Below are 25194 nucleotides of genomic sequence, written 5' to 3'. Positions count from 1 at the left end.
CAGCTGGGTTGCCTGGGGCAGTGCCAGGAAAAGGCCGATGTATTGCCCAGTTGTGCTGCCCAGCCTTGGGAAACACAGAGGTGGGGGGCTTTTTAGGGAGTGCTCCCAGAAAAAGCTCACCCAGTGGGGAGCGCAATCTAAAAAAAAAACACCACTGAAGGGGTTAAACCTAAGTATGACATATTAACACAATTTAATATCATTTTTACATTTCTCAATAAGAAACTTTTGGCCTATGGGTCCCATAAAATCAATTCTAGGGTGCCATGATTCAAAAACATTTGGGAAGCACTGTTTTAGTCTATATACAGATGGAGCCAAACTAAACCTCGCAAGCCACCGGCTCCCGCCACGGGGGCGCGCGCACCATTGCAACGGAGCTTCCCCGGGTCCCCACCGCCCTGCCCCCCTAACCCTGTCCGTCTCCCTGAAGCGGAGACAGACAGAATTCTGCTGCCCCGCAGATGGAGGATTGGGACGAGCATGCGCTTGAGACGCACGCGCGTCCCAGTTCAGTGTAGCCCCTGTCCGCCGGCACTCACCAGAGGGGACATCTGTATAAGGGATCAATTAAGTCTAAACATTTGTTACGTATACCCCTTCAGGCTTTATCTGCATGTCTATCTATCTATCTATCTATCTATCTATCTATCTATCTATCTATCTAAGTTCAGTATGATTTTCCTGACATTTAATTATCTATCTATCTATCTATCTATCTATCTATCTATCTATCTATCTATCTAAGTTCAGTATGATTTTCCAGACATTCAAAATACCAATGGTCAAAACACAGACAATTGAAGACAGTCAAAATACCAACATGTTCATTATGCCAATGTGGTCAAAATGCCAACATTTAAAATGTCAACGCATCAAAAAGTTGATATGTATTTTGTGTGTGTCTATGTCGACATAGGTGAACATGGACACTGTATAAGTGTACCGCGTCCCCTCGACTTTTTGACAAGACCACATTTTAAATGTTGCCATATTGGTCATGTCGACATAATGCATGTCGCCATTTGAACGTGTCTGCCAATGGTTGTCTGTATGTCTTTCTTTCTATCTATCTCTCTATCTGTCTATCTATCTATATATAGATCTATATCTATATATATGGAATACCCAAGAATATTATTTGCATGTACAGTACATTTATATTTTATGTTGTTAACAGATGTTCAGATCACTTAATCTATTCTAAAGCAAGCTGTGGGAAACTGGATCCCAAAGAAAATATTTGGAGGTCAACATTTAATTTATGGTCGAAAAACTGGCGGAGAAGGCAATATTTTTGTCTGAGCACATAAAAGTGCACTATTATTATGTCCCAAGCAAGAAAAATACATAACCTATAATAAAAAAGTAGCTATAGAGAAGTGCATCTGATCACTGTATGGGGCATAATTCTGCAATGTGTGGGTCTGTAAATGGGGGGAGAGCTCAGTTGATGCAATACTTTTGAGAATGGTGGACCCCTTTGCCCATTCTGACAATTTCACTAGGATATTGGCAGATAAACCCATTTTTGGGAGAGTGGGCAAGTGTGATCACAGTGCACCTTTAACTTTGCTCTGCTATGGCTGAAGGTAAGACATGCAATGCAATGCATGAAGATGCTACTTAACAATAATCTCTGGATGCAATTATAGAAGTTCATATTCCACACTATAGTTCCTCCACTTAACACTGTGCCATATTACAATGCCTCAGTTCTTATTCTGTTACATTATAGTGCCCTCCACAATACAGTGAACGGATCAGATGACACATATTGGGCAGCATGGACGGTGTAATGGTTAGCATTACTGCATCACAGCTCTGAGGTCATGGGTTTGATTCCCACCATGGCCCTAACTGTGTGGAGTTTGTATATTCTCCCCGTGCTTGTGTGGGTTTACTCCAGGTACTCTGGTTTCCTCCCACAATCTAATATATACTGGTAGGTCAATTGGCTTCCAACAAAATTAACCCTAGAATGTCTGTGTGTGCGTGTACATGTGGTAGGGAATACAGATATAGCTACACTGGGGCAGGGACTGATGTGAGTGTTCAAATATTTTCTATAAAGCGCTGCAGAATATGTGTGCGCTATATAAGAAACTGTTAATAAATGAATAAATAGCAGTGCCCACTACAGTAGTTCATGTTGGCCTCCAGTGGATTCCACATAACAGTGCCCCATTACCATTATACTGTGTCATCCACTACACACTTCTTTCACTGATAATGCAATGTCACACAATTAAGGATGGGTCAGACCCAAATTGCATAGTGGGAAGCAATTCGGGTCTGACCTATCCTTTCGTCATTTCAGTGTGTGATATAGTGTAAGGGTTATTACGGGGAGTGGCGTATAGTGTAAGATGCAATACGGTGTGTGGCGTAATGTGTAACTTGCATTACATACTTGCCTACTTTTGAAAACTAGTTTCAGGGAGATTATAGTTGGTAATAGAATTTTGCACAGTGCCCCATTGAGGGGGCGTGTCATGCTCCACCCAAAGGGTGGGTCTAGTTCCATATATGGAGAGATTGTGAAAAAAGATTGTGAATGTGGCACCTAGAAGCGTAGGTGCGTACTGCTACATCTGAGAGGAATCTTTTAAAATTACATATCCAAATGTAGATGACCCCCAGAACAGTTAGTAAGAGCTACTATACTTGGTAAAGTGCTGGGAAATGGTGCTGATGATTCAATGTAAATGTATCTATCTCTCATTCTTTTTTTCCCCAAAAATGTAACAGTGTAATGTGGTCTAGGTGAAATGAGAGAGGAGATTGCTAGACTAATGAGGGACAGAGGGAGATTGCTGTTATTTCAGGGAGTCTCCTGCAGAATGCAGGAGGGTAGGCAACTATATTGCATTATGGGGGGCGCTATAAACTTTTTTGGCAGGGGGGAGCAAAATTTATAGTTATGCCACTGTTGCACCCACTATTGTTACGACCATGCCTATCACCCAGGGTTGGACTGGCCCACCGCGGGAACAGGTGAAACACTTGGTGGGCCCCACCTCCTCAGGCTTCAGTCTGTGCAATTAAATTATACATTATACATATGTTAACTTATACTGAACAGAAATATGTTGTACAGTAGTTTCTATAGTTCATTGTTATTATTAACCTAGTACATTATAATGCAAGCACTATTGTATGTATTTTTGCTCAGACTATGTACTCTCTAATGGTTAGCCAAACCAATGTGGTGGCTGGCCACACCTCCTCTGTGTACTGGCCACACCCCTAAACATGGGCCCCTACTGCTGCATACCCCTAATGGGTCCTTCACGTCCCAGTCAGCACTACTATCACCATATATTGATAAATAGGCCCTAGTGGTGTTTTTGCTTAACTATTTTCTTAACAGATTTCCCAGTGAACACTTTCAGACTGTGTGACTGTGTGTCCCTCTGCAATTGGGTGGGGTGTATTTATAGACAGAAAGATTAGATATACAGTACACGAAACAGGTTCCCATTACCTTGTAATTCCATTCTAAAGATTCCTCTGTGTGATAGAGCATGAAAATGTCTTCTGAGTAATTCAGATTTACCAATACCTCCAGACAGGGGTATTTTAATATAACTTCATTTTTTGGGTTAATGCTTTGGATACAAGTGGCTTTCTCTTTGATAGTAGCCTGGACAAGGTTGCATTTTGATTTTTCAGTCCACACACTATGAAAACAAAGCACTCAGTTAGGTTTGCTATGAAGACAGTTAAACATAATCTATACAAATCACAGATTAAGAGGTCAATCCTATTAGCTGCGATGATATTGTGGGTGTGAATCATCGCGGAAGCTGCCACAGTTTATGGCGGCAGGAATTTGCATATAGGGCTCCAAGCTATTTTGTGTGAATTCTCGCTGAAACCAGACTGCAAAGGGTACTAGATCGGGTGCTGCTGCTGATGATAAAACGATTTGGCAATGGCACATTGCACTTTCTCAACTTTATAGAAGAATCGCACAAATCTGACTGATCGGTGCTATGCTGGCGGCTCATACGTATTTAGCTGCCGTAAATTCGGCAGCCAAATATGAATGCTTTGGCATCGAAAAATACGAATCAGGAGATTACGTCAGTTTAGTAAATTTGCCATATTCACCATTCCTATTTTCGTCCGATTACAACCGATCCTGGTCATACCCATTCATACCGCGGATCCATACCGTAATTGGCAATCTTGGAAAATTCCCCCCTATGGCTTATCAAAATGCTCTGCTGTTGAATCATTTTAAATATATGATGCCACATTTAGAACTATTTTAGTTTCTAAGTGGTAAACAAGATTATATTTTATGGGGAAAAGTCTCATTCAATCACATTTGTTTTTAAAAATTTTGAACACTTTATTACAATGAGTAATCCCTTACTGACATGGGGAAATTTTGAAGCATGCAGTGATCCATTCAGGTAGTTGGAACCGTACCTCACAACTTTTATCATTCAAAGAGCGGGACTGTATTTCAGGGCCCGCTCTATCCCTCCAGCTCTCTCCCAGAAAGGAGTAGATGGCATCTATTTAGCGGTCACAGGCTGTCCTGTAGAGTGGCAGTGCAGCGGTGATCACCGTCTCCCACCAATTCTACTATACCCGGGGGACAATGCCACCCACAGGAGGAACACAATTAATGGGACTGTCCCACTGTAATTGGGAGGGTTAGTGGTATGCTGGAACTCATCACATAAATTGATTGGATGAAATTGAATTCACTGATTGGATGAAAAATCTTCCACAACGAAGTCATGTTAGCCTGATCTGGTCCACATTTATGATACGATGATGCTGGGTGTTTATCAATGCTCAAAGTGGGGTGTTATAAGGCGGCATGATATAACGATACTTCCCACCGCCATTTTGTTTTTGTCGCAGTATGGAAAGTACCAGTGCTGGTATCAAGTATATGATGTCAGCTCTGGAACAACAGTGGCACTGTGTAGAGATGTGTTGCTCTGGGCTGGGATTTGCTGTCAACTGATGCCAACTTTAAATGTCACTGTAGCCAAGACCTGATGCTCCTGGCTTAGAATTTGTTGAAGCGCCACGGCTGATGGAGGCACCTCCATCAGCCGTGGCGCTTCAACAAATTCTAAGCCAGGAGCATCGGGTCTCGGCTACAGTGACATTTAAAGTTGGCATCGGTTGACAGCAAATCCCAGCCCACAGTCTTCCGTTTAAAAAAAAAAGTGGCACACAATCACAGGTCATGGACCGCCAGCCAAGGAGAAGCTGCCAAGCTGCAACTTTTCATTGGTTGGTGGATTGTGATTGGTGGGAAATTATCCCATTTTCCCTGCGAGCTCCTGGCATCACCCCTCAGCCACCCACAACAAAGTACATATGGGCGATCTGAAGGATGCCCAGTAACATGCCTAGAGCTGAATAGCATCCTCGTGGCCCTGGTGCTTTTTCCGTCACATTATAGAGGGGGTGGTACCAAAATTACTGTGAAGCCATGCCCACCTTCCCTCCAGCCAAATCCCCTATGTGCCTACCACAAAGTGCATACTTTGGTAGGCAAGTATGGTGTAAGTTTGTGCCTGTGTTTAGGGCAGACTAGATGGGCCAAGTGGTTCTTATCTGCTGGCAAATTCTGAGTTTATATAATTTCACAGATATTAAAGTATTAGAAAGAGGTTAGCAGCACTGGATTAAGGCAGACATTTGCTGCCATTGCTCATACATTTATTAGTAATTAGCTTCTTGAACTATTTCACTTTCAATTTCCTCCAGCCTTCCAGAAAGTGATCTATTTTTCTGCATATATTAGGCTTTAATGTCTCTGTACCAAGTACAGTGCAGGATGTGCCATTCCATTAAAACTTTCTCATTTTCTTCCTGTTTTGAAAAATATGAGAACCACAAGATGGAACAGAATTTGGACATCCCTTACCTCCCAACTGTCCGGCTTTCCACGGGAACGCCCCATTTTTGGGGGATGTTCCCACGTCCCACCCAGGGACAGCAGTGTCCTGCTGTGTGTGTGTGTGTGTGTGGGGGGGGGGGGGGCAGTTGGGAGTCCCTACTGCTACCCGCTGGGCATTGGTGAATAGACACACCCAACAGACAAGAGACATGATCATGGTCATTCTGGTGTGTACCCTACATAAATAATATTGTGACACTCTCCTCCCCATCTACAACATGGTGCTGCTGTAGGTAAGACAGAGTTTGTGTGTGTGTGTGTGTGTGTGTGTGTGTACAATATATGTTTATATGTATGTGTGCATAATGAATTGTCACATACTGTATAATTTGTGTGTGTGTGTGTTTATATTATACATAATTTGTGTGCATTTGTCCCTGCCCATGTTGTATAATGCTTCTCTTTTTCAATGTTAATTGCCCCCCAGACCCCATTTTTAATTGTATACCCACCCTGATGGGTAATTACTATGTCAAATGCCCCTTTTCATACCCCCACTATCCACATTGGCATGGAGTTGGTTATATATAGTGTGGCAAGCCCGAAGCGAGGGGACGCGGAATACGAGCCCCGCGAGGGGACGGGGATTACTTAACATGTATTCCGTGTCCACTCGCCATTCCGCGTCCCCTCGAGGGGCTCGCTACGCTCACCACGCTTTGGGCTCCGTGGCTGCGCTTGCCACACTATATATAATCAACTCCAATGCCAATGTGGATAGTGGGGGTATGAAAAGGGCCATTTCACATAGTAGTTACCCATCAGGGTGGGTATACAATTAAAAATGGGGTCTGCGGGGCATTTAATATTGGACCCAATGTAAAATCGGGTCCCAGGGACCATTTAACATTGGATCCTATGCAAAAATCGGGTCAGTCGCATCGCATCACATCGCATGCGATTTGGTCGCATGCGATGCGACCGATTTTTCTGACCCGATGACCCAGTTGATGGTGAGCGGCTTGAGAATAGATTTGCAGCTACAGATGGAGCAGCCGTCAGCCAGCCTGCTCCATCGCCAGTTCTCCTGTGCTGGCGTAGGCTGGCTCCATCTTACTGGGACGTGCGAGTGTCTCACACACTCGGGCATCCCCATCAGCAAGGTGGCAGGGAGCGGCTTCCCTGCCCGTCTCTGCTACAGGGAGATGGGCAGCAGATCAGGGGGAGCTGGGGGCAGAGCGGGCGGTGGGGCAAAGCCAGGCGGAGAGGTGCTACAGCCTCCGGCAGAACGGGGCACGCAAGCGTCTCATATGCGTGCGCCCCCTTCTGTCCTCCGGCGGTGGCCAAATGAGAGCTGCTCCATCTCTTTTTGCAGGCCTTCAATATTTTCACTGTGTTAAACAAGTTGCAGTCTTGCACAGAGCAGGCTCCAAAAATTAGCAGCGGTGCGATCAGGTCTGAATCAGGCTCATTATCATTGTTACTCAAACTGTACTTATACAATCAGATTCTTAGCAAAAAGAATAATACTGTGATTATATTTTTCCCTTTCCACAGTATGAAGTTGGTTTTCCAATATCGCCTGCCGTGTTATTCCTGCCATGTTAAGTGTTTTGTTTTCCAATGTATTATGTATTATGTTTGATGGATCCTACTGTGAATATGTTTCCCCAAGTTGGCAGGCCTTTGAACTTTGCGCTGTGAATAATTAAGCACAGCTACAGCTGCGGGTGGTGAAACATAAATGTTTTGAAATGTGTTTATTGTATATTATTCTGTTTTATCAGAAACAGATTTAATCAGACTCACTGTACAGGGTAAATAAATAAAATATACCTTTTAAGATATTTAGGCAGCACGGTGACTCCGAGTAGAAAGAATATCATTACTGAACATATAATCATTCCAATGCCCAGACACACTGCTCGCGTCTCGCCGCGCTTTTGGGCCGAGAAAAGCTTCTTTCCCATCTTGCAAACATTTATGTCCTTTGGTTAACAATTGTCTCATCGATTAAAGGAGCAAATTAAAATTTCCATTCCTCTGTGGCTGTGGGAAGCAGAATGTACACAATGGGTTACTCTCCATGCAAAGTAATAGGCCCCATACATCAGTAATCACAATTTATGGATTTCCAGATACAGGGATTTTTTGGCCAGGTAAATGGATTTTACAATCTATCTGACTTTGCCCACACATTACAGATTTATTTCAGTGATCGGCAGATTTTTCCATCTAAAGATTGCATCTTCATATCTGGAAATTGCCCAATCGATTGCTGTTCATAATCTTAATAGATGAAGAGGACGAATTGGGAATGCCCACACATATAAAAAAGATCCGCAGATAATACCAGATTATTAAACATGTTTAAAAACCTGATTAAGCAATCGATTGGCGATTTTGATTGGGATTGCCAAAAGGGGGAGCCCACACATCTAAAATTAATTGTGGCAATCCATATCTGAAAATTGTCACAATTAATTGCTGATGTATGGGGCCCTTAAGGCACATCCCAATTACAGCTTGAACATAGAAACATAAAAATACAGTATAGCAATCGTCTGATGGGAGGGAATGAACTGATCATTGCATACATATATAAAAGTATAAAAGTGGTCTACATTTTTTAATTTTATCTAAGCAGCGCTGGTTTCATGGAAGAGGTAATAGTGATCACAAGCACAGCAGAATATAATACATATAATACATTTAATTAATGGTTTTATTGCTATTTTCGGCATCATGGATGGTGTTATGGTTAGCATTACTGCCTCACAGGTCATGGGTTCTATTCCCACCATGGCCCTAACTGTGCGGAGTTTGTATATTCTCCCCGTACTTGCGTGGGTTTCCTCCGGGTACTCCGGTTTCCTCCCACAATACAAAAAATATACTGGTAGGCTAATTGGCTCCCAACAAAATCAACCCTAGAATATCTGTGTGTGCGTGTACATGTGGTAGGGAATATAGATTGTAAGCTCCACTGGGGCAGGGACTGATGTCAATATTTAAAGATTCTCTGTAAAGCGCTGTGGAATATGTGTGCGCTAAATAAGTAACTTGTATTGTAAAACCTTGTACTGTCAAACCTTGTAGAGTGGACAAGTTTCCCATAGCATCCAATCAGCTTCTATTAAGCATTTATCAAGTACATTCTATAAATTCATAGGTAGAATCTGATTGTTTTTGATTGGCTTATTGGGCCACATCTCCACTTGTTGACCTCCGTTATTAAGATGGGTTGATACATCTCCTCCATAGATTCCAAAGGCTAGCATATACTGTATCTATATACAAAGTCTCAGAGTGTTTCCCCTGCATGCGATACCTATGAGCAGCCGTGCAAGGTCGGTAACGCAAGGAAAAATAGACTGCGCAGACAGGGTCATTTTGAATATGACGCTTGTAATATATTTAGCCATAGGACAAATAGCACATAGTCAAAATCACAAGTGCACATAGTTAATATGGCAAGTGCATGTAGCCATAACCGTCTCCACGCACTTCAAGGGGAAATTACATGGTCAAAATTGTCGATAACCAGAATCGTGTGTGTGCCCTTTTACAGTATATGTTCATTCAGAGATCATTTTACTTTAGACTGAATTTTATGGGCCACAGAACTGTGGACTCGGTGTGTGACGTCACGGTCGTCACACCACCTTGAGCAGCGCTGGGGTACAGACGTGTAAAACGCAAGGATTACTGTTCTTGTATAGGAGTGCAAAATCAAGTCAAACCTTGAAACAACTTACTCTGTGATATCCTTTATACAGCAGTTAGATTTTCTTGGTGATGCAAACACATTCAAATATAGGGGCTAATACAGCGATCAGGTTTATTCCGCCCCGCCGCACCACCAGAGTAAAATCCCACCACGTGCAAGCCTACAAATGGCGGCAAATCCATTCACAAACTGCTCACCATCAACTGATTTTTCCAATGTGTGCAGTCTGTGCATAGCCCAGGACATTGGGCCAGATGTATCAAGCTTCAAAAGTGATAAAATGGTGAGTGATAAACAGCAAGCCAATCACCTCCTATCTGTCGTGCTAAAGGCTGGGTTTGAAAAATGATAGGTAGAAGCTGATTGGCTGGTTGCTTATCACTCTCCATTTTATCACTTTTTAAAGCTTGATACATCTGGCCCTTACTCTGCGGCTGCAATAGAAACAGGATGATCGGGACTGGAGCTGATGTCACACAACTTCCCATCAAACACCTGGGCACACCTGTGTTTTCCCTGACACCCCCAGATAACAGAAGCTTACCACCCACAAGCACCGGCTTCCTGTCAATGTACTTGCCAATGGCCAGCGTTAAAAAAAAGTAGAAGTGTTTTATCACAGGGTGGCCTAGCGCATGCGTACTACGGGCCGTGCGTATGTGCAGTCTGTTGATAATTGCCCAGCCTGCTAATTTGCAGCCATGCGATCAGGTCTGAATCAGGCCCATAGTCATGGTCATCGTGGGTGTGACTATTCACACCTGCAATTAACTTGCTGCTGCAAGTGTGAACTTACATGCGGACAAGTGAAAAATCACACCAGCGGCCTATAGGCAAATCATTAGCTAATTGCGGCTGTGGCAAGTCACTCCCACAATACATGCCTACACTGCGAGATAATGGGGGTATTCTAGTTGATTCTCAAGGCTGCGAGTTCGCAGCCTTGTGAGTCCCCCAAACCCCACCCATCGAATGCCGGGCTGCCCGCCACCCCCTCGCAGCGTGGATCCATTCGCAGGCTAGGGGGAACCACCCCCATCATTCGATGGTCACGACCATCGAATGATGGTGAAGGTGCACGCATATCGAAGTGACTCTTAGGTCACTAAGATATGCATGCACCCTCGGGAGGAAGTGGGCAGGCAGCTGACATCCGTCGATGTCAGCTGCCCGGCCCTCTCTACCCGCGTCACTGGCGATTTGCATGGGAACGCCCAGTGTCCTTATGGGAATGCCCAGCGTTCTCATGCTGAACGCCCATGCTGGACGATCTCATGGGGAAATCGCCCGACCTGCCACCGCACGCCCCACCCCCGCAATCTTGGGTGCGTGCACCCAGTAAACAGCCTTTTTATCATGTCTGCATGCCCCCTGCATCTGCACATGTGCAGAAATGCGTGTGCGCACACACAAAACATCATTCCCCCATGTAAATGCACCGGTGAGCGAAGTGTCCTGAATAAGGCCCAATGAGTATGACCACATCTATAGAAGCTGACTGGGGAACTGCTCCACTTGTCTGATTCTCCAGTCTGTAGAAGGGTTGATACATTTCTCCCATGATCTCAGCAGCAGCAGCAGGTGTTTTCTGGGTAATGTTTGTAGCGATATTTCTCAATAAATGGGCTAAGATGTCACTGTTACAGCTGTGACATCCGGATATCACTGTACAACAGATGTTTTACAACATCCTCCCTGCACTTACAGCTTGAGACTGTATGAGATTGTCATCGCCTGCCATATAAGTATTTGTCCCATCCAGGCTAGGAATGAGAGAGCTGTGCTTCACTGGTTTACAAACACATTTATATCGCTACTGACACCATTGTCACATACAAGGTGTTTTTCAATACAGAAAAGCCTTCATTTTTTAAGACTATTCCAATTAAATTCTTTAAAAGTAGTAAGCTGGACTGACTGATAGTGTGCGGTATTGCACTATAGTACATGTTATACATTACATGTTGTATAAACCTGGCACCAGTGCTGTAACTTGGGGTGTGCGAGTGCTGGGTGGTGCCGTGCACAGAGTGCAATGCTTTGGGGTTGCTCCAGGCATGCACCTTGCAGTCTGTACAGCAGCTTGGTGCGTTCCTTGGACACTCCATCAGTGCTGCACTTTCTGATAATATATACGCACACTGGGCAGCTGTCTGGGGCCCCACAATTGTAGCGGCCACCAAACAAGGGCAGGTGGTGGTCACACAATCATAGCAGCAATGCAGCATTATCTACCGGTCTCTAATCAGTGGATGGCTGTTGGCATGCTGATTGGTGGAGTGCTGATAGCCATTCATTGTATGGAAGCAAGACTGCATCTCTCTACATGATGGGCATGTAATCATTTTCATCAGTTTTCCTGAATGGGTGTGTAGGTACCTAGATGTCATGCAGTCAAAATAGCATGTCCTCAGGGCACAGCGCCAACACAGGGTGCACTGCCACCCTGGTACCCTGCTGCCTGACACATATACCATACCTCCCAACCAAGGCTGGCAGTGTCCCACAGGGGGGGAGTAGTTGGCTAGCGGGGAATGGATGCGGTGTGCATACACACAGCTTCTATTAAAGCATGGCCAGCAGCTCACATAGCGCTGCCCATGGCCCCACAAGTCTTCAACTATCCACCTTCCCAACCACAGCAGGGCAGGAGCTGCTGCAGCAGGTACAGAAGATCCCGAAATCCCTCATTGAATAAGCAAACAATGAATCAAAAAGTTCCCTGACTTGGGATCGATCTCACATGGATTTCACAATGATATCCACAGTGTTCCATTCACAGACCACTCTGCCGATGAGTGGCTTATTCATTTCAGTTTGCCAAAAGTTTTGTAAAGTGAAAATATTTTTAATTTAATTATATTTACCACTCCAATGGCCTGTCTCTGTCTGCAGAAATCACTAGAAAAATGGTCACTGATTCCATCCTCCTGGCGATTAGCGCATTCACAATTTTGATACTCTAGAGCAGCGGTTCCCAACCTTTTTTCTATCCCATTCCCCTTGATTAGGTTTTTTATTTAGGAGTACCCCCTCCTCTCAATTTGAAATATCCACAGCACTTTCTAGTGGAGTGGAAGTGGTATGCATATCCTTATGCTTGTCCTTATAATAATGAATAGTGTGTAGTCAGGAATCGGGTCCCTCTGTGGCTGGCTGCTGGCTATAGATTGTAAGTTTGCGGGCAGGGCCCTCCTACCTTTTTAACTGTATGTAAATACCCAGTTTGTTGTATAAATGTTTCTATTGTAGAGCGCCACGGAAGTTGCTGCACTACATAAGAAACTGTTAGGTAAAATAATACTGTCTCTAGGGTTCCCACTAATGTCCTGTGCTTCCTCCACCCATGTCAGTGCGGGGCAGCACTGGTAGTTCCCAATGGATTGCAGGTTGGGCAAAAACAAGATGCTGCAGACAACATGGTTCATCTCCATAGCCATGGGAGATGACTTCCTCCACCATTACCAATATTATTTTCAAGTACCCCCAACTGGTTTGCAGAGTACCCCAGGGGTACTTGTACCTCTGGTTGGGAACCACTGCTCTAGGGTGCTGTGAATCAAGAAAGTTTGGGAACCACTAACTTACAGAATACCGAGAAATAAAATTATTCTATATTATTCACAAATACAGTATATAGAAATTTGTGAGTTACTTTAAACATTTTCCATTTTATTTAAAACATTTTTTGCCGCAAAAAATGTAAATATATATATATATATATATATATATATATAAAAAGATATATAGATATATATATATATATATATATATATATATATATATATATATATATATATATAGGATAGTGAAGAGACAACAGCGGCACTCTGGGGATTTTTTGAGGTTATACGCGCAAAAAATGTAAATATATATATATATATATATATATATATATAAAAAGATATATATATATATATATATATATATATATATATATATATATATATATAGAGAGAGAGAGAGAAAGAGAGAGAGAGAGAGAGATACTGTATATCTATATATATATATATATATATATATATATATATCTATATCTAGTGGCAGAGGCTCAATTAGTTTAGTCACTTAGGTGTATGAAAGGTCGGGGTAATACGAAGTAAGAAAGAATACTGTACATTGTTTCCCCCAGCGTACTGAGTGACATCAGTAACCAGATTTACATACTACATGGTAATAGAATTCAGAGATCTTGGTTACATATACTTGTGCAAAGACTTACTCATTTATTTGTGCAAGTATATGTAACCAAGATCTCTGAATTCTATTACCATGTAGTATGTAAATCTGGTTATTGATGTCACTCAGTACGCTGGGGGAAACAATGTATTCTTTTAACAAAAAGACCAACAAAATGACATTTCCCTTGTATTTGGTTCATTAGGCAAATTAAAAAGAAGTGATCCTTAGACTGCTCAAGTCCCAACACCTTATTCTAGCTGTTTCTATACAAGTACAAGGAGTTACTTGAGGCTATTTTGTCCCTTAAATTATACTGTAAACAGTGTGTTTCGTTGTATAATAGGAAACCTGACTTTAGGGCTAAAGAAGTAATAGAAAATGAAGCTTTCTCTACAAATGTAAGCAAAACAACCAAAGTTGTGGCATAATCTGATTTCTCTTTAGTTTCAAAGTAGACCAAAAAGTCAAAGTAGAACAAAATAAGTTGCACTGTAATAAATGTGCTGGCAGCAGTAAATGAAGGCATTCATATTTTGTACTTTAAATGCCAATAATGTATTGGGCCGGACTAGGGCGGAGCCTAGGGGGAGGCCCACTTGACAGGGGCTGGAAGGAGCGTAATGGGTATCAGGGGAATAAGGTTTTGGGGGTGTGCTTGAATAGTGACATGGGGAGGGGGAGGGGCTTAACAGGGTGGTAGGGCGGTATATATCGAGGGGTGCACGTAGCCCCAGGTCAGACATTTTGTCAAGGATCAAGAAGCTGGCTAGCGGATCGATCCTGTGCCACAGCAGACAGAATGGCAAAAATTGATGCTGCGCTGGCCTCCTTGAGGAAGGCGGCCGGTACGCAGGGAGCGGCCTGGCTACAGGAGCAGGTAGCAGGCCTTATGTGGGGGTTGGGGACGGACGCTGACTCGTCTGACCCCTCCGGCGCACGGCCTCGGAGGTCTAGGCCTCCGGAGCGCCTTAGCCCCTCTTTCACCCCCAGAACCCGGCGCCGGTCCAGGAGCCCCATTCGGGACCCTCCAGGCTGTTCCGCGGGACGGACACCTTCCTCCCGGCAGGTGCGGTCTGGGAGGAATCCTACAGGGCGGCGGGGTTCCCAGCGCGGGAAGGTTTGCCTTCCCGTGCAAGAAGAGGCAGCGGTGAGGACAGCGGGCACGAGTGCGGCGGAGGATGGTACCCTGATGGAGCTCCGGGGAGAAGGCAGCAGCACGAGCGGGGGGAGAGCCCCTGGGAGCGAGCGGCAGCCGGCTGGCTTTGCCGGCGAGGAAGAGCCTGCACGCAGTGCGGCACCCGCAGGATCTGTGACGGGTGCGCGCCCGGCCGACAGGCCAAGCAGAACAGAGGAGACGGCTGGAACATCTGGAGTTGAAGGTGCTCGTCAGGACACAGGAGCTGCGGCTGCTGGGTTCACAGCCCCCAGGCAGCCTGGTGAGTCATCATCTTTGTCTTCCGGGCCCCTATCAGGTAGTCAGGGGGGGGCAGGAGTAGGTCAGCAGAGTGAGGCTACTAAGGGTATGTTGGAGTTGGTGACTGGGTTTGCGGAATGGTTCTCTAAAGTGAGGCAGGGGACAGGTCAGTCGCCAGCAAGCGCATGGGTTGCGCCAGGCAGTGCGGGGGGTACGGGCAGCGTAAGTGCTACACAAACTAGTGGGGAGTCTGTAGTAGAAACGGTCCAGGTTAGTGACTCTGCTAAGGGTGAAGTATATGTTTGTTTTGAGGGGCCGCTGGGGGCTCACTTGAAGCAGGAGGTGAGGGAAAAAGTGTGGAAAGGGGAGTATGTGGATATATTCTCTCTGCTCCCATTGGAGCGCTTTAATTTGGATAGGCCGCGTAAGGAAGAAAAGAAGGAGGAGGAAGAACGTAGGAGGTATCGGCTGATACCAAGGACATTTTCTAATTGGCTCCAGGCCTTTGCAATTTTAGCTAGTGTGATTGGGGAAAAAGCACCTGAGAATTGTTCACCCCTGTTTTGTTATATGGATGCGATTGCTGAGGCAGAAAGGGTTATGGGGGTCAGGCTTGGCTGCGATATGATGAACAGTTTAGGCAGCGTAAGGCGGTGCGGCCTAATATCAGGTGGGATCATAAGGATATTGGGCTCTGGTTGAAAGTGACAGCCCCGAATAGGTTGGGGCAGCCCTTTCGGGGGGACAGGGGGGGAGCAAGAGAAGGGGTTAGTAATACGGCCTTGCAGAAGGGCCTCTGTTTTGCATTCAATGAGGGAGCATGTCGATTCGGGGCGAAGTGCAAGTTTAAGCACGAGTAACTTCATGCGGGGGCACTCATGGAGCAAACAAGTGTTTCAGGGGAAAACCGCGGGAGTCTACCTCAAAAGGGGGAGACACCAATACGATTGGAAAGGATGTTGGGTTATCTGGATAGATACCCAAACAGGCAGGCGGCGGTGCTGTTAGAGGAGGGGTTTAGGGACGGGTTTAAAATTCCTTCGGTGGTAGCGGGGACGGGGGGGTTTTATGGGGAATTTGAAATCGGCTAGGGAACACCCTGAGATAGTGGGGGAAAAATTAAAAAAGGAGGTGCAGTTGGGGAGAATGGCTGGTCCTTTTTCATCGCCGCCTATGGCGGATTTGATAGTGTCACCATTGGGGGTGGTGCCTAAAAAAGAGCCGAATAAATTTCGCCTCATCCATCACCTATCATTCCCCAAAGGGGCGTCGGTGAATGATGGGATTGATCCGGAAATTTGTTCCGTTGTTTACACGTCATTTGATGAGGCTGTACAATGGGTGAAGAGATTTGGAAAGGGAGCTCTATTGGCAAAGACAGATATAGAGGCTGCTTTTCGATTGTTGCCGGTTCACCCAGCGAGTGTCCGGTTGCTAGGCTGTTTTTGGGATGGGGGTTACTTTGTGGATCGTTGTCTGCCAATGGGGTGCTCCCTGTCGTGTGCCTATTTTGAGGCCTTTAGCTCCTTTCTGGAATGGGTGATTAGGGACGTGTCAGGGTGCAGTTCAATTATCCATTATTTGGATGACTTTTTGTGCATTGGCCCGGGGGACGGTAAGGTATGTGCACTCTTGCTGTGCACCGTGGAGCGGGAGGCAGCAGATTTCGGAGTGCCGTTGGCTCTGGAGAAAACGGAGGGGCCAGCGTCAGAGATTAGTTTTCTGGGTAGCACTATTGACACGGTGCGGATGGAATGTCGGTTACCTGCAGTTAAACTAGAGTCGCTCAGGACAGAAGTGGGGAGGGCGGCGAGACTAAAGAAAATCAAGCTGAGGGAGCTGCAGTCTTTGTTAGGCAAATTAAACTTTGCCTGTCGTATTATCCCAATGGGCAGGATTTTCAGCAGACGCTTGTCAGGGGCGACGGCCGGGGTTACTTCCCCTCATCATTTTATCAGGTTAGGGAGGGAGTTGCGCGATGACCTGAAAGTGTGGGCGGAATTTTTGAAGTCGTTCAACGGCAGGGCCATGTGGATGTCAGACGCGGTGGTGGCTTTTGATATGGATCTGTTTACTGACGCGGCCGGGAGCGTTGGTTACGGGGCTTATTGCCGGGGCCACTGGAGCGTAGGAAAATGGCCAGAGTCATGGGTCACCCGGGGTTGGGTGCGTAATCTAGCATTGTTAGAACTGTTTCCCATACTGGTAGCGGTGGTGATTTGGGGGCCTTTATTCCAGGACAAAAAAGTCTTCCATTGTGATAATATGAGTGTAGTGGAGGCAGTTAATCACTTGTCGGCAGCGTCACCTCCGGTGGTTAAGGTCTTACAACGGTTGGTGTTAGAGTGTTTAGCTTTGAATGCTTGGGTGGTGGCTAGACATGTTCCTTGTGTGGCCAATGGTATAGCGGACTCCTTGTCTCGTTGGCAGTGGGATCGTTTCAGGGAGCTGGCGCCTGGAGCGGACCAAGATGGGGTCGATTGCCTGAGGCATCTTTGGGAGCTGCTGGAAGAATAACGGATCAGCTCATCAGGGATTCCCTCGCACCCGGCACGTGGTCGGCTTATTGCCAGGAGTGGCAGCAATGGAATGAGTGGTGCAGTTCAGTGGGCCTACCGGAGGGAGAGGATGAGATCAGGGTGTTGCTATATATAGGTCATTGTAAAGATATGGGGTGGTCTGTGGCGAAGATAGGCAGGTGCATGGCAGGGTTGGCTTTTGGTTTTAAGGCTAGCGCAAGGCCAGATGCCACTAAGAGCTTCTTGGTTTCACGGGCACTTAAGGGATGGAGAAGGGGACATGCGGTGCAGGATAAGAGGAGGCCGGTCTCTTTTAAACTATTGCAGGATTTGGGCAGACAGTTGGGGTCGGTCTGCAGATCTGTTTATGAAACCAACCTGTTCAGATTGGCATTTTCCCTTGCGTTTTTTGGGGCATTGAGGTTGGGAGAACTGGTCAGTCCAAGCGCAGGGACGCCGGGGGGCCTCAGGTGCGAGGAGGTTATGTTGTTTGCGGACAGGGTGGAATTCGTTATCAGCAGGTCGAAAACTGACCAATTGGGAAGGGAAAAGCGGGTTGTGTTATTTGAAGTACAGGGCTCGTCTATGTGCCCTGTGGAGTGCCTCAGAGTTTTCAAAGATTGCAGGTTTGCGGAGGGACAGCAGAGGGACCCATTGTTAGTGCATGCTGACGGGTCATTTCTCTCCCGTTTTCAATTTGTCAGTGTCTTTAGGAAGGGATTGCGGTTGTTAGGCCTGAGTGAGCAGGAATATGCCGGGCACTCTTTTAGAATCGGGGCAGCGACAGAGGCAGCACGCTTAGGTTTTGGGGATGATTTAATCAAAAAGATTGGAAGGTGGGATTCGGCTCGTTTTAAATCTTATGTGAGGGTAGGAATGTTATAGGGTATTGTGAGCTACTTGTTGGGAGCTTGTTTCGTTGTTATCTTCATTTTATTTATGTTTAGGGCAACCTTCATGTCTCATATGGATCATGGGACACTCATACGTCTTTTCGGGCGCCGTTTGAGCTGGAATGAGACCGAACGGTCGACGACTGGGGTTGGATGGCCGGAAATTCGAAGTCCGCTGGCTGGGGAAGCGCGGCATGGTGTGGAGTGGTGTATTGCCGGAGTTCCATCGTTTCGTGAGGCTGGACAGGCCCCCCGAGATCTTGGTGTTACACGTCGGGGGTAATGATTTGGGGGTTAGGCCTTTCCGGGAGTTAATTAGAGATATCAAATTCGATTTGTTACGCCTCTGGGCGTTGTTTCCAAGGGTAATTACAGTGTGGTCTGACATAGTGCCCCGGCAGGTTTGGAGGGAGGCGCGTTCAGTGGAGAGGATCAATAAGGCCAGGATCAAGGTTAATAGAGCGATTGGTAAATTTGTGGCCAGGAATGGGGGAGTGATGGTTCGCCACTTAGAGCTGGAATCCGGGACGGGCGCTTTCTGGAGGGGAGACGGGGTTCACCTGAATGCGGTGGGCATGGATATGTGGGCTTTGGCGATACAGGACGGGGTGGAAGTGGCCGTGGCTTTGTGGCGGATATGCAGGGGGTTAAGGGGTTAACCCCATGCGTTGTGGCGGAGGGGATCCTCGAGGTTGGTGGTCATGGAGGCTTGGTTTTGTGGAGGGGAGGGCCCCATGGCGGGGGCTGGACTCCTCGGGGTGAGGCTATATGGGTACATTGATAATGAGCACGGGGTCTATGCAGATCGGTGCCCTCGAGCCTGCGTCAACGGCTGGGGGTAAAAAGTGTGAGGGAGAGTGCTCTGATATGTATGCCGGGTTTTTAGGGGTTTTGGGCCTCGAGGATCACCTTTGGTGGGTTATGTGGGGATCATGGGTAAAAACTGTTATTGTTGTAATTTTACTGTTTCAATAAAGATGGCTGCTGTGGCCATTTTAATCCAACATGAAGGTGTTGAGTATTATTATGGGAAAGGGATTGGGAAATAGGGGTCACAGCGATTTGACAATACCCTGTCATGTATACATGAAGTATACCTCCCTACATTTCGTCTTCACGTGGTGGGACCCCCTGCTTTTCCCCTGGAAAAGGGGAATGGCAATGCCGCGATCATTAGGCCACATGCATATTTTCATTGCTGTTGGGGAAATGGCCGGCTCTGTCAGCTGCTGGCCATGCCCAATGTCCCCCTGTCTCAGTGAGTAGATGATGTGTGCGTGCGCACAGTGTCTATTCCCCGCTGTCCTGCTAAGCATAGCAATACTGACAGGGGGTACTCCCTATTGCCCCCCCCCCCCTCTCGGGACACTGCTGGTTGTGCATGGGAGGCATGGCTGTCCCCTCAAAAAAACGGGACTGTCCCGCAAAAATTTAGACAGTTGGGAGGTATGACATTAAGCATCATGTTTAATGTGAAGAACATGTGTGAAGCGATAGCAGTGAATGTTCTTTCCTGATCTCTTCACAAAATGAACTTATTAGTGTGATCAGGGCCCAGGTATCAGACCCACTTCCTTACAGTTCTACTAGATTCAGTACCGGCTATATGATTAGGCAGCTCCCTAGGGTGTTGGGATCTGAGGGGGGCGGGGGCCTCCAGTCTGCCTATCACAAAACTAAGGATGCATACTGTATGAGGAAGACATCCTTGTACTTGATGCAGATGGCAGCTGTGGAACATCTCTGACACCACCTCCACACTTTGACTTGAGGGTCTTCAATGGGGTGTGGTATGCATCTCTGACAGTCAGGATTCTGATGTTCGTTATACCAACATCAGAATCCCGCCTGCCGGTACTCCGATAGGGGGTAAGCGCATAGAAGTTCATTGCGGGCTTGCTGCACTTGCCATGCTGCACGCTTACCCCAGGTTCTATTCTCCCTCTATGGGATTTGTGGACTTCCACAAGGCAGAATAGCCCCGGTAAGTCGGGATCACGATTGTGTGGGCATTTTACAGTCAGGTTTCCGATGTCGGTGTACTGACAGTCAGAATCCCGACTGTCAGGGTGTCATTTGGCACCCCTGAAAAGTGAGTATGAGTGGCTGTGTGGGGTGAGGAGAGAGGCATTAGGGTTAAGTTCTCCTATGGTGCAGAAAAGCCTTACACCAGTCCAGACTAGAGTTAATAATAAAACAAAAGATCCTGTAATATATCTGTGATGACAAAACATGAAATGGAATAGTACTAAATGTGAACTGAGTTAGGAAAACCTTCCCTCATAAGTACATGATGCAAATTGTTGTTGTTACTCTACTGTAGATCTACTTTGTTCTTCTTGTGATGACTAGCAAGATCTCATATACTTGTGATAAGGCATATCAGTCAGAGCAAGCCCTAGCCTAAGCATAGGAAAAATATGCAATTGCCTAGGTCATTTGCAATGTCTAGGGGCCGGCTCATGTTTCCATTGGTGGTTTGTGGGGCACCCACTGTTGCTGCCTGCCTGAGCTGAGATCAGGGGCAGCCGGCAGTGCAGCGCACCCTGCAGAGCTGTATTTGGAGGTAGTGAAGTCTCTGCACCTGCTCCCGTGATCCTTGCCGATCCTAGGTCAGCTAGGCCTCATGGACTATGCTCAGCTCGGGGGCTGAGATGCTTAGTACTGACAGTGAGTGGAGCCTCTGCACTAGCTCCGCCAGATGCTTGCACAGAGGCTCCACTCACTGCCAGTAATAAACATGTTGCTCCAAGCAGGGCAGCCTGCACCCAATCCCACAATCCGTGCCCTGCTGCATGGGCACGGATTGTGGGATTGGGTGCAGAGAGATGTATAATGTTAATCTATGAGCTATATAGGTAAATTTACACTTTTTAGTAATGACTGTATTGTTAGCAAGCAAATTTTCATGCCAACTAATTATTTAGTTACAATGTTTGGTGTAGTTGTATGCAGCAGATTACAGAGAAAATATTGCTGCATATACATTCCAAGAATTGTTTACATGAAATGCTGCGGTGTGAATACATTCCCACTGTTATTTTTCATACAGCCTGGTGAGTGCTGCTACCTTGTGATTGCCTCTGTGAGAGAAAGAGATGTAGTTTCACTCGCTGCCATCAGGTGGCAATGTTTTGGAGACACAAAAACACTAGACACACATACCTGTATAAGGGCTGAGACACCTAGGACTACGGCCTCCTATGTGATCCCTATGGAAGGTGCAGTGTCTCTGTCTGAGTACAGTCTCCTATGTGATCCCTATGGCACAAAGGTTGTGCTGTACTGGGGTGCTGGCCTGTGCTCCGTAAGGGGGAGCTGCTGTACAGGGTTGCTGTAGAAGATATTACATTGCAATGAAGACATACTGGAGTAAAACTAAGACAGTTTGTGCAAGGACCAGCTCAAAGATTGCCTCTTTTTCCTGCCAAAGTACTACATGATTGTAAGCTTGAAAGCAGGGCCCTCTCTGCACAAGTTACATCTGCCCCACCTGCAGCACACATGGTTTTGTCCATTTGAGAAGGAATTTGCCCTTATGAGTGAACCAGAATAAGCGCCTTTGTGTCTAATAAGGTCATGTTTAAGCGCAGATAGCGGCTAAACCCGACCAAATGAATGGGTGTGATGCTAAAAAGTTCCTGTTGCATTCTCAAAGGATTGAATCTTTGTGCAGGGGGTGTGATCTGAATAACAGCACCAGCAGCCATACATGCCCAAACAGAACTACATTTTAATAGCTACGTTGAGCGCACTCTAGTGGCTGCTGGCACAAAAAGATTTGAATCTGGTCCTGTGTGTGCCAGAAGATGCGCTGTTTGCAACGCACCACTGACCCACACCTAGTAATGGCCCAGTCTGGGCCAGCCGTTGAAGAGCACCAACTTTTTTATTGACGTTTTCATAGGGGGGATGGAAACTTCTTACGACTTGGCCACACCCCACCAGTCTCATCTGAGATTCAGGGGCGGATTTAATTGTCTGTCTGCCCCTAAGCACCACTTTTTTTTGGCACCCCCTATATGTGTGCCCAACACCCATATATCATGCTGTAAGAATTACTGCATGAAGGAGTGCCCCCCCCCCTGCGGAGAACAGCGTCAGCCACCAGTCATTGGGGGTTATTCTAGTCCATTCTTTCTGACAAAATCCTTCTTAGATGGACAAAACCATGTGCACTGCGGGTGGGGCAGATGTAACTTGTGCAGAGAGAATTAGATTTGGGTGGGGTTTTTCTTCAAAGTGAGATCTATATTGAAGTGTAAAATCATGCAGTCAGTATTTTCCCTGCACAGAAACAAAATAACTCACCCAAATCTAATTCTCTCTGCACATGTTACATCTGCCCCCCTGCAGTGCACATGGTTTTGTCCATCTAAGAAGGATTTTGTCAGAAAGAATGAACTAGAATAAACCCCATTGTGACAGTCACTGGCCACCCGTGAGCCACTGTCCTCCCGTGCTATGTGGATTTGTGCTCGGCTATCCTGCACATGGCTGGCAGCGGCACTGCGGAAAAGTCAGAGTGGCAGGGGAGTACCTGTCAGTGTTCCAGGTCACTGCACCTTGAGATGCCGTCGTCTCGTCTGCCGCCCCTGTGAATGCAGGAGAGGTCCAGGATGGGGGTGAGTAGAGAGTTTAGCTGGGCCTGTCCTTCCTTCCCTGATTTGGGATGCTCTCCTTATGGCGAAGGTTGTCAGTGAGGGGGGATGCATTGCCGCCCCCAGCAGGTGCCGCCCTTAGGGGTGTAGTGGAAAATCCGTCCCTGCTGTCATATGCGATATGTCGATGGCCCTGTCATCTAGTTGCAGCTACAGTCAGAATGCTTGAGGCCTAGCAGTAATGACAGCCATGATGACTATAGGCCAATACTTCATTAAGCCGCTCTGCACAGTTTGTCAATCATTACCCACACTGAATCAATAGGAATGTACAGATAAACAAATACAAAGAAATACTATAAAGATGAGCATAAAGCTTCCACTTTCTTAGATCTAAATCCATTTAAGTGAGTTATACCGAAGAAAAGGTAAAGCAGTGTATTCTGTACACAAACCCTGCAAACCATGTCCTAAAATCTGTACAAAAAGACATTTCCTTACCCCTTGTAACAAGCTGCTGTATAAGCGATATCATGCACTCCATACTCAGCCTCTATTCTCTGTCTGTTTAATTATACTTTGTCATTCTAATACTACTTTGAAGTAAAAATACAATATGTAACAGCAGAAATATAAAGCCATGGCAACAACTAAAAGTGTCAGTATGCTGGAGAAATGGGAAATGACAGCATTTTTTTAAACACTCATGATAAAGAGATACCTACTCTAGAACTAGCATGATTCCTCAAGACATACTGTATAGATGCTTTCTGTATTCGGGATCTATGAATTAAGTAGTTAACAATAAATGCAGGAAACCAAAGGCTGATACCTTTGAGTCTTCTGCTATATTTTTTAAATGACATTTTCCCATGAGCATTACCAGGTGTTGAGTCACCCAGTTTGAACTCTGCATAAGCCATACTGTAGTTGCCTACCTTCCTGCATTCTGCAGATGACTCGCTGAAATAGCAGCAATCTCCCTCTCTCCCTCATTAGTCTAGCAATCTCCCCCATGTCACCTAGCCCACATTACACTGTTACATTTTGGGGGGGGGGGGGGGGGAAGGAATGAAAGAGCAATTTACATTGAATCATCAGCGCCATTTCCCAGCACTTTAGCAAGTATAGTAGCTCTAAACTCTTATTAACTGCGTTGGGGCTCATCTACATTTGGATATGTCATTTTAAAAGATTCCTCTCAGATGTAGAACACATCCATGCTTCTAGGTGCCACGTTCACAATCCCTTTAACAATCTCTCCATATATGGAACTAGACACGCCTTTGGGTGGAGCATGACACGCCCCTTCAATGGGGCCCTGTGCAAAATTCTACGACCAACTATAATCTCCCTTAAACTCGTTTTCAAAAGTAGGCATAAGCACTCTCTCCTTCTGCCATCCAGAATGGGATGTGGCCTTATTGAAATGGGGAACGGGCTTGTGGGGCCCTGTTTTTGTGTACATTGTCCACTGAGATCATACCTCTCAACTGTTCTGATTTTCGCAGGAAAGTAACAATTTTTTTTATGGGGACCCCAAATTCCTACCCCCCCCCCCCCCCCACCTCCCCCCGAATTTCTGGCACCAGGCCCGATGACATATACATTTGTGTTCTTGTCAAAAGAATTTCGAATGGACGCATAGCGGCCATAGTAAATTAATTAGAAGAATACGAATTTACGCCTGTATACGGCCAGAAATGTCTACGAATAGGCGTAGTCTTCTCCTTAGTAAATTTCCCCCATTAATTAATGAGAACAGCTAGTACTGGTCCAAAGTAAGTTTTCTGTTCTATAAGTCCTTTTTAGATGCACAGAAACCACACTCTGTAAGTATTTTACAATATATCATACACTAATCTCAATTGAGCAGACTAAAGAAAGCCAATAAATGTATCATTTACAGCAAATTTAAAGCAGACTAAATAAGACTTTTCGGCAATGATTTTCCCAGACTACTGCCAATTACTGTAT

General features: G+C 45.8%; 2 protein-coding genes across 2 annotated transcripts in view; one reads left to right on the top strand and one right to left on the bottom strand.

Moving 5' to 3' along the window:
- KCNIP1 (potassium voltage-gated channel interacting protein 1) overlaps positions 1 to 25194 on the top strand; it is a 685047-nt gene that overhangs the window by 76458 nt on the left and 583395 nt on the right. The gene's annotated exons all lie outside the window — the stretch shown is intronic.
- The window catches only part of KCNMB1 (potassium calcium-activated channel subfamily M regulatory beta subunit 1), a 56321-nt gene that overhangs the window by 6237 nt on the left and 24890 nt on the right, over positions 1 to 25194 (bottom strand). Inside the window, exons 2-3 of the mRNA XM_083181769.1 lie at positions 7715 to 7927; positions 3488 to 3683 (exon numbers count right to left, since the gene is read on the bottom strand). Of these exons, the coding sequence (XP_083037895.1) occupies positions 3488 to 3683; positions 7715 to 7848 (330 nt within the window). The 5' untranslated portion in view covers positions 7849 to 7927. The remainder of the gene's footprint in view (positions 1 to 3487; positions 3684 to 7714; positions 7928 to 25194) is intronic.

This window comes from Crinia signifera, chromosome 4 (genome assembly GCF_055691185.1).
Source record: "Crinia signifera chromosome 4, ASM5569118v1, whole genome shotgun sequence".
Classification (NCBI taxonomy): Eukaryota; Metazoa; Chordata; class Amphibia; order Anura; family Myobatrachidae; genus Crinia; species Crinia signifera.
This window is presented reverse-complemented; position numbering and strand designations above follow the sequence as displayed.